This window comes from Drosophila navojoa, chromosome 2 (genome assembly GCF_054131105.1).
Source record: "Drosophila navojoa isolate 15081-1374.11 chromosome 2, UAZ_NAV_1.0, whole genome shotgun sequence".
In the NCBI taxonomy this organism is placed as follows: Eukaryota; Metazoa; Arthropoda; class Insecta; order Diptera; family Drosophilidae; genus Drosophila; species Drosophila navojoa.
The window spans coordinates 23,390,816-23,401,057 of record NC_142890.1 but is presented as its reverse complement, the minus strand read 5'-3'; the positions used below and the strand labels follow the sequence as shown (position 1 = coordinate 23,401,057).

At 39.8% G+C, this 10,242-nt stretch overlaps 2 protein-coding genes across 5 annotated transcripts in view; one reads left to right on the top strand and one right to left on the bottom strand.

Moving 5' to 3' along the window:
* Positions 1-280: 280 nt before the first annotated feature.
* On the bottom strand, positions 281-2,439 carry FeCH (ferrochelatase, mitochondrial). The gene is made up of 6 exons (XM_030384783.2): positions 2,023-2,439; positions 1,857-1,916; positions 1,416-1,803; positions 1,238-1,339; positions 859-1,180; positions 281-805 (listed from the first exon to the last, which is right to left on the bottom strand). Exons 2-6 carry the CDS (start codon positions 1,900-1,902, stop codon positions 491-493), a joined length of 1,173 nt encoding a protein of 390 aa, XP_030240643.1. The 5' UTR covers positions 1,903-1,916; positions 2,023-2,439; the 3' UTR covers positions 281-490.
* A 345-nt stretch (positions 2,440-2,784) lies between these two features.
* The window catches only part of RhoGAP100F (Rho GTPase activating protein at 100F), a 45,697-nt gene continuing 38,239 nt past the window's right edge, over positions 2,785-10,242 (top strand). For 2 of the 4 annotated variants that reach the window (XM_018111995.3, XM_018111998.3), the window contains exon 1: positions 2,786-4,137. The gene's annotated coding sequence lies outside the window, so the exon portion shown is untranslated. Of the gene's footprint in view, positions 4,138-10,242 lie in introns of all 4 variants that reach the window. The other 2 variants (XM_018111994.3, XR_016196169.1) reach the window with 2 other exon arrangements.

Genomic DNA, 10,242 nt, shown 5'->3' with positions numbered 1-10,242 from the left:
CAACTGTTAAGTATATGTGTGCTAGAAAAACATCCGTCAATTTATTTTTAATATATTGCACATACATACATATAGATATAAGTAAATAATTCGAACAAATCTGGTATATAACTACAAATGTTTTTAGAGACACATCTGCTCTCTGAATTGTGACGTCACAAAGAGACGCGTAGAGTGAGTTACTTGTGCATTGTGCTTGACAGACCATATGTGAGAGCGGCGTAGACAGAGAGCGCATGTGTTACAGAGAGTGTGAGCGAAAGAAATCAAAATAAAACAGTTGTTTTTGTTTACGCAGTGTCTTTTTATTGCCCAAATGGACTCGCAATCAATTACAGCCGAAATACCCGGAACCCATTTAATGAAATGCTTTTAAGCGAAACGATTGATAACTTGATTAAAATTGCAATAATAGCTTGAAGCTAAATCACTTGAAATGCATTACTGTCCGGTGCATTATGTGAATCTCATATCAATTAATTTACATTACTCAGTGGGCGCACAGCTGCTGATACCATTTTTTGCTTTCACGGCAGCGGTTATTGGTGCACATGGGGCAGCGCATTAAGAACTTGGGATTGACCGACTGCTCGGACTTTAGATGATCGGCCACAATGTTGCTCAGTGCATTTATAAAAAGCGGATGATCGTTGGGCGCAGCAGCACGACGTATTTCCTCCACGCCCACCTCTTTGGCCAGCTCGTCACAGTACTCGATGTCCAGCTCGTGGAGCGTTTCGATATGTTCGTTCACAAAGGCAATAGGCACAAGTATGAAGTTCTTTAGACCCTGTTTGACATAACCCTGCAATTAAGTTGGGCATTAGTAACTGTCACGGAAGTATAATTGCGATTTACCTTTATGGCATCATCCGTCGCTGGAGCTAGCCAGGGCAACGGTCCCACCTTTGATTGCCAGGCCAAGCTGTAGGGATTGCTTTGACCCAATTCCTGCATTACCATGTGCACGCTAGCACCGATTTCAGAGGGATACGGATCCCCTCTACTCACTGCCTTGAGCGGCAGCGAGTGTGCTGTAAAGAGTATTACGACATCATTGCGTTTCGTCTCCACAAATTTGGCCAGCTCCTCGCGAATTCTCTGAGCAAAGGTCTTGATGAGCAACGGATGTGTGCCCCAGCGATCGATAATGCTCCACTTGATGTTTTCGGGCAATGTGCTGCGAATGGGAAACTGGGTTAACTGCCTAATTTTCAGATGATCCATGACCATTTACTTGTTTCGATAGTGGGTGAAGATGGAGTTGAAGCTCGAGCCGGATGTGGCGCAACTGTATTGCGGATACTGTGAGAAGAGCACCACGCGCTCCGGCTGGTCACTATGACAACAAAAATAGATATATAAATACAATGTAAGTCTTTGGCATTTTCCTCCCTAATTGACCCTTGACTGACCTTTCAATTTGTGCGAGCGTGTCCTCCGTCAAGGGAGTAACGTAGCGAAAACCGACGTAATGCTTGTGCGGCGCCGTTGTTGGAGATAATTTATCCAGCTGTTCGCACATTAGTCGACCCTGCAGCTCAGTCCACTTCAATATGGGTGAGCCGCCTCCAATTTCTTTGTACTTCTTTTGCACCTCTGGTGTGCGACGCTGCGCAATCCATGGACCCAGCCGGCTCTGCACGGGCAGTTGTATCATATCGCGATCCGTCATGATCCGTAGCAGATAGTCATGAACCTGATCCGTGTGCTGTGGTCCGCCCATGTTCAGCATGAGGATTGCAGTCTTCGCCTTTTGACTGCTGAAACGAACGTTACTCGTGGCGAAATTGGCGGCATTGCCTGTAATTTTAAGAGTTTATTTCATATTACACCGAGGTCACTAAACTACTTACATGCCAGCTTGCATAGACTCCTGTTATGCAAAAACATGGTCTGCATTTAATTCAGGCCAACTGCAACCGGAAATATTTTCGTAAGGTTTTTATAAAGAAAATAAATGTAAACATCAATGATTTGTAATGAAAAAAGAAATACTAATTTAAATGTGCCTTTATTTACCTTAAATTTGTAATTTCTATATTGATTTTGCAATAAACAGTAATTTATATTAATATTGAACTCCGTCCAGTTGGAAATTTTAGTTAACAGTGGCCACAATAATAGCATAAGCTAAATTTGTAACAACAGCAGTGTCGTTCTGTAAAGCTAGTATTTTTCTGTGAATGATAAGTTCTTAATATTCCAGCAGAGCTACCAGATGTACAAAATACCCAACCGGTTGCCGTAAATAATTTTAAACAGCTGATCTGGTCGATAACAATAAGAAACACATGTTTGTTAACATCATCCCTAATACAGGTATTTATGAAAAAGCGTTGCTGCTATGAAATCAATCGAATAATGTTAATGAACAGCTTTCTGTTGAAGTTCTGTTAGCATTCCTTTGAATTAGTTCTCTTTAGCCATTCGGCAGCTATTATATTCAAATTCAAAATGAGCTTGCATATATCTATAATATAATAATATAATATAAAACAATATTTTTAGTGTACAGGTATTTCAAATGGTTTTTCCAATTTCGGAGATCTAAAAATCTATGATTATAAAATACAGGCACACTGCCAATAACATTGTAGGAAAATGTTAAACTTTTAGATACCAAACACATAACATAAAACAAACTGTGCTAGAGAATTGTAACGAACGACAATCAGGGACTTAGTTCGTTCGTTCAGTTTAGTGAGTCATTGCCGCTCATCAATCAATCAATCATTCAAATTATTGAAACCTAAGCAAAAAGAACAAAAAATATATTAATGAAATAAAAAACAAACAACAAAACACAAATATAAATACAGAAAAAACTAACGCGAGTGCAGTGATGCAAATAGCTTTATTAAAAACAACAACCACAAGTGCCCTAAACAAAAAGCCGTCAGCCGCCCCCAAGTAAAGCGAAAAAAAACCCACACGAGCTAAGCGTAAGGGACTTTGAACGGTTACGACTCTGATGGTGGTGGATTACCGTGGGGTGGGTGGCTAGTGTTATCGTCTTTGCTCGCTCTCGCCCACAAATTGCCAGCAGCGGCAACTTGCTCCAAATTTGTAGAGCATGCGCAATAGGAACGACTCGCTGAAACGCTCACTGGTTCGCTCATTGCCCAAACAGGATATTTTATTATACTGAAATTCAAACCCACACACACACACACATCTATGTATATACATATAGATGCGTGCTGAGCTGCGCTCTTTTAACGTACGAGCACCGCAGGAAATTCGCATATTCAGGCCAAAAGCATTGCGCTCGTAGTAAAACGCGGCTCATAAGCAAAAGCTCCGCACTGCCATTCGGACGCATTCCGTTGCCTGCTCCCACTTACACATTATCACGCGCTCACACATAGAAAAAGAAACACACACACACACACACACAAACAAACATAAAACATACAATCGCACACACGCGTAACCGTTCCTACATGCATTCACATATACACGCGCAAAAATCAATTGGACGCAGTTAAAAGAAAAAAATCGGTAAACTAAAAGGGAATTTTGGCCAGAAACGCGTTATTTTTGAGGCCCTGGCTGCCAAATAATGTTGAAATTGACTGTGAAATGTGCAAAAGCGAGAAAAGCGAAAAAAGCTCACAAGTTACGCAAAAAATGCAGCAGCATCGCAGCCGCAGTAGCAGCAGCAGCGAGCAAAATGTGAAACGGAAACGAGCAAACGAACAATGTTAAAAGTGCAGAGGATCGAAGGATGCATCCGAGTGCCTCCACAGTGCCATTGACCACCACCGAGCCAGCAATTTGTCATTAACGCCAACGCAAGCATCAGCAACTGAATTGCTGCCACGGCATCATCAACTGCAACAGCAACAGCAATTGCAATTGCATTTGCATTCGCATCTGCAATATAGCCGCAAAAGCGTCGCCAACTGCACCTGCATCAAACGCTGTTTCCCCCGCCGGCAACTACCCCACAGAAGCTGTCCTTGTTGTTGTTGTTGTTGCTGCTGCTGCTTGCGATTTTGAGTTTTCATAACTAAACGGTGAATTTCGTGCGGCTAACGAAACGACGAACAGGCATTCACGCAACCAGGCATCCAGGCATCCAGGCATCCCAACATCCAAACAGCATCTATCAGGCCAGGCAACGCAGTTTAGGTGAGATAAGAGAGAAATGTATCATAAAACGAAACAATTCAAAATTTTGATTGAAATAAAGGTATCATATTAGGAATTGATTGGAAATAGATTTCTGACTCGGTCAACATTAGATGCTCTACGTTTTTGCCATCTAAAAATACTGATTCAATTATATATTGAATATTTAATTGAAAATACTTTTATTTTACTTCTAAGCACTATTTCTATAGTGCCTCAATTGAAGTGAATATATAAGGGATCTCACAATGAGCAAATAGAAATGTTGTTCACGATATTAACAATCAACAAAACATGTTTAATGCTCTAGTGCTTTGCGCTCGGCCTCATTTGTGAGTCCAGCCAATGCCACCCACATCTAGTTTCCTAGCAGCCACATTGAAAAAGTTGAGAGCTTTGCTCCAATTTTACAAGAAAAGCGGAAAAATCATTTGAACAAAAAACTGCCAAAATTCTAAAAAAAAACGAAAATAAAACAGAAATACTTTAACGCCCACAGCATGAAATGCAAAGTTATGATTCCAAATGTTATAGAACATTTGCAACATTTTCAACTCAAATAAAAAGCATTTTCATACTGATCGGCTATTGAAAAGTTTTCGTCTTTTCTGATGCTTGAGGGAAGAGAATGAAAGTTGCTCGAATTAGCCGATTTTCTGAATTTCCATTGTTCAGAAAACCATTGTTATAGAAAACATAAGATTGTCAGCTCGAAGTATTTAACTTTAAGTATCATTAGAAACTTTTCTTTTAAGAGAATTTGCAGTGATTACAGGTACATTGGGTATGGCATATATGTATATGGCAGAGTTATGTTAAAACAGCTTCAATTATTTAAAAAAATTACATTTTTCTAAAAGACCTAAGATTTTCAGATCTATATAGCATTAGAGACTTTCCGGTTTGCCCTTTTAAGTATGCAAAGAAAACTAATGTATATTTCACAGTTGTTAAAGAAAGGCTTAAATACACTATATGATCTGTATTTTTCCACATCTATCCCTATTATTTTTCTCAAAGGCATTCAATCTCTTTTAATTTCCTTAATTCTTGTTGCTTTGCTAACCACTAACCTTCCATTATTTTACCTTTACAATGCCGTTTGGCCAGACCTGCGCCAGCCTCCAGGGATGCATTTGTGCCCACAGACGTTGTATTAGTGAACAAATTGGTTGAAATTAGTTTGACCATTGCCCATGCTCCATTAGCAACTGCCGGCTGCCAATTAGGCTGGTTGCTGTGGTTGCCAGTTTTTTTCCTAGACCAACTGCAAGGTGATAATTCCCATAGGTGCGTTGCCGGTCTAGACTCGCGGCCTGTAGCCATGGTGCATGTGCTGTGCGATGGCCAACGGACGATGTGTCGATGGGTGTGCCAGTGTCATCCCTTGGCCACCGGACGGGGCTGTGTGTCACGTCGCTTTTAGGCTGCTACCGTCTTCCATGGCCAGCAGTAAATGCAATGCGGTAAAAGCAAAGCCAATATTGTGCAAAGGTTGGGCCAAGTCATCAATGTATTGAAGTATGTGCTATAGAGCACCCGTTACGAAGGAACTTACCTACCTGCAGCTGACAGGCAGACTATGTATAGACGACTTCTCTTTGATAGATGTTAGGGATCTGTTAGAAAAAACAACGAAAGCTGAAGCTACATAAGCTATATAATGATGTTCAGGTATTGCTTGTATCATATATTTGTTTATTATTTTATGCAACTAGCGAGTTTTTACAATAAAATATTTAATTTATTGTTCTCCTATAGGACTTATTATATTAAATTGAATGTCTCGATTTACTCAGAAGCAATTGATGTTTTTTACTCTCTAGCTCTATGTTATTTAACATTTATCTGTTAATGAGTTTATTAATTCAAGACAGTAATTTCAAGACAATAATTTTTTGAGTAATAAAAATTACTATGTGATGAAATTGTTTATTTATTTTTATTTCTTTTATATATATGTGTAAACTATGGAAATGATTTTATTTACCAATAGCAAAAGAATCCATTAGATTATCACAATTCAATTTCTATCTGGGCAGCTCAATGTCTAAGAGCTTTCAATATTTGGTCAGAGCAAATATTGCTATTGATTCGTTGCTGTATTTTATTATTTGATAAATGCTTTGCTATTTTTGTTACGGTTCACGTGGACGGCGCTTTATCAACCGCCCACGCCCACCCACTCCCACACCCACACAGTCGCATTTGAAAGTAACTTGGGCTGTGCGAAAGCGAAAACACAGTTGAAGCGAAATTTATGATGTCATTTGGCATGCGTGTACGAAAATGTGAATGTCTGTCTGTCTACTAAAAGAGTTGCCGTAATAAATGTTGCTGTTGTGACTGTTGTTGTTGTTGTTGTAAATGTTGTAGGTCCCATCAACACCCGAAGACATTTTTCTTGGCTGATTGCTGCATTTTGTCCCCATGTTGTTGCTGCTTTGACACAAAGTATCGTGTAGCTCCATTTGCATGTCACTGCCGCTGCTATTATTCTCACACAGACAGAGACGAACGCACACACACACACACGCAGGCAGGCAGGCAGGCAGTCAGAGCTTGTCTAGAAATTATGAACAAAAATGTTGCATACCAACGGGCGCAGCTGAAGTCATTGAATGGTGCCTGGCTGTTGGCATTGCTGCAACGGAAGCTGCTCAGCAGTTAGTTGTCATGGCGCAGCTGGACTCATACACACACACACACATATATATACAGACAGATATGGCCTTAGGTACGGCATGCGAGCAGCATATTTAAATGTCCTCTGCACTATTGCAACATTTTTCATTGCAAACTGTAAATGCAGGAATGGGAAAATGGAGGAGTAAGGACGTACTCTCGGCACAAACTGTTTTATGGCAACAAAATCTCAGTTGGAGTCGTAGGCTAAGTGCCAGCCACAGAGCTCCATTGGCCCAGTTCGTGCAACGTGTCCGCCACGTCTAACGACGACGACATCATCATGGCAATGGCTAACTCTAGCCATGGCAACTGAGCTGCTTCTCTCTCCGTGGCTGTTGCTACAACTGCTACTTAATTAAAAATTCTTTGACGCTGATTTACCGTTGCGGCTGCAAGGCTTTTGACAAAATCATATGCAGAATGATAATCCGAAGTTGCACTCTAATCGGCTAGTTGCTGCAGCTAATAGTGTATATTCGTATTCTCCGCAGGGATTTGAGTGAAATAATCGCCGCATACAGTGTACGGCGCTAAATGTTCGTACAGATAGTGTATAAACGGTTGCACAAGCTCTCAGCTAGGACCTTGCCTTGCCCTTGTGTTTCTTCTGGATCTGAGAGTTGTTGCCTCGACCAGGCAACTGGAAAAGCTTTTTAATTAAAAATTATATCAACATTCATTCCAGCTGCCGGGCGATGGCAACAGTTGGGGAGCGGAGCCAGCGGAGCTCCTGCTTGGATAATAGTCGTTGGAGCAACATGAATATGAATCTTTTGTTATGCAGATGGAACATCATTTCAAGTGCCAAGAACGAGCACAGACAAGCACACGGACTCAGACAGACACTGACAGAAAGTAGGATAATAAATATATACATTTCACTTAGCTGGCATATCGATTTAAATTGTAATTAAAATAATCGAATCTCCATTTTACAACAAAAGCAGGCAACCGTAAAAGTTAGTTGTGAGTTGATTTGATGAGAAGCCCACAATAATCAAGAATACGCTTCAATGAGCATTAGTCAATGGGAGTCAGATATTCTTTCTTTTATTTGTGTTTAGCTATTATAGTTGTAAATAAGACTTGGGCTTGAAATGCTTGTGCCTAAAATGTATTTTAATTAATTTAATTTAGATTTTTATTAGCTTATTGCAGCTAGCGCCCATTGAAAAGGGCTAAAACTCTTTTGATTTATCTAATAGGCATGCCTGACTAACTTTTCATTCCTTGAATAAGTTCAATGCTGAACTAAACTAATGACTACGGTCTATTCTGATTCATTCAAATTTATTTACAACACTTTACAGTGATCGTTGCCCAAGTAATTCTGAATTTATTGCCAGTGGGTGGGAAATATATGTGTACTCAGAGAAGTTTGAAGAAACGACTGATTGGGACTCAGCGATTTAAGCTTGTCGCTCCGAAAAGCATTTTCTTTTATTTAAAATTCTCATCAACAATATTTGTTTTTTGGTATGGTCCTTTACGGCGTGTGCTGGCATGAAATCTTTGTTTTATATATCTATACTCAATCATAATGATCGTAAGTTTCATTTTAATGTCTGAATATTTTTACAAGTGGCGAAAAATTTCCTCTTAATAATTCTTCTTACTATTGCCTCTAAGGTTGTCATTTATGTATTTTCGCTAAGTTCTTCTAAGCATTCCCTCTAAACATTTTTCAAAGTTTTATCTCTAAGTATTTCCATTTAGTATTTCTACTCAGTATATCCTCTAAATAATTCCTCTTTAATGTTTAGCTGAATGATCATTAAATATTTGCACACACTTCTCTTAACTTCACTTCACTGCACTGCACGCCTGACCTCCACCAGGCCCAAGCGACTGACTGAAGAAATGCTAAAGTTGCCGCCCTTTATATGGGGCCACTTTTACTCACTCTCCAATCGCTCTCAAATGCTGAGCTCTGTAGCAGGTAGAAGACGATGCTGTTGAACTTTAGGTGACCAATGAGAAGACTCTCTGCTGCTGTACGCACTCTAGCCTCGTTTTACTCAATTATAAATACGAAATGAATACTAATGCATATATAGACAACTTAAATGATCTGCTGTAGCTCATTTTCGCCATGGCACATGGAGAGGAGCCCTGTGAGATATACAGGGCTACCTACAAATAGTCTAACAAGCATAGTTGAATAGAATTACCTCATTACGCTGCTCAATAATATGGTTGTATATGTATATGGTTGATAAGGCTAAATGCTGATATGCTAAGTAGCTTATGTACATTAATATTTATAATAATTAGATGGCATAGGCAGCAGCTTCTTCTCCTCGGTAGTTCTCTTAAGAAGGGCTTGCACTTCTATATACTCTTCTGGCTATTCTATCCATTACTTATTTATTTCTATTCTTATATATTTATTATCAATAGGATAGATAACTTTCAAATAGGCTGAAATAGGGTAAGCTGGCAACAAAAATATTTGGTATATACATATGTATGTAAATAATATACAGAATGTTTATTTCTTTTGCCAATTCTAGCGATTTTTATGGACTAGAAAAGAAATATCATTTGAAACAAAATCAATACTGCAATCGCATATCACTATATGAATATGTATATGCATATCTGTATGAAGCCATCGTTTTTTATGACTACATACATCTTAGAGCATGAAGTATTCCCCCTTACTCCCAACTTTAATAAATAGTTGACTTTAAACAGAGCAAACAAAAAAGACCCGAAACTGAATCAATCATTTCCATAGTCGTTGAATTCAGGTGTGAAAGCATACAACCCGCTAGAGTGAGCTTGTGTGCTTCCGTTTATTTATGTATGAGTGCATTGTGTGTGTGCAAGATTAACTCTCGTCCAGCTGACTCCCAACTGCTGCTGCTAATGGATTGGGTTTATTTTGAAGAACTTAGCCTAATTAGATTTACATAAGTCCTGCCGAAACGCGCTGCAAGATATGCGCGTCTGATTAGGTCCGTTAGTGCACTGCAATCAACTGTTTTGGCGCTGTTATTGGAATTAAAAATAGATTTCTTATCGCAGCTCAAGAGTGCAACAGTTGCAGGCAGCACAGCCATAGCCCCGTCCGTGGCACAATTTGATTACAATACTCTGAGGGCTGTGCAAACAACGCATTATCGGAGCTGTGAAATCAGACAGCTACTCGATATGTGAGTGGACGGTGGACTATGGACTGAAGGACTGTGGGACTGTCTGTCCTGCTGCCTGTATTGGGCGTCTGGCAGATGGCAAGATGGCTTCAATGGTTGTCAGGCAAATGCATATGACACATGTCGGAGCAGCCACAACTCAAAAGTAAAGTGTTTCAAAGTGCTGTTGCCTGTCAACTGCTGCCTGCCTGCCAGCAGTATGGCAGGGCTTCATTAAGTTTAGGACACGCTGGTACAGAGTTGAGTTGAGTTCCGCAAA

What these genes read in the sequence shown, in the direction of transcription:
- FeCH (XM_030384783.2), bottom strand. Translation starts at nt 1,902, where the DNA reads ATGCAGACCATGTTTTTGCATAACAGGAGTCTATGCAAGCTGGCAT. An exon ending in ACGCTCGCACAAATTGAAAG is followed by an intron (nt 1,340 to 1,415) that starts GTCAGTCAAGGG and finishes TTGTTGTCATAG; the next exon opens with TGACCAGCCGGAGCGCGTGG. An exon ending in TTCACCCACTATCGAAACAA is followed by an intron (nt 1,181 to 1,237) that starts GTAAATGGTCAT and finishes TCCCATTCGCAG; the next exon opens with CACATTGCCCGAAAACATCA.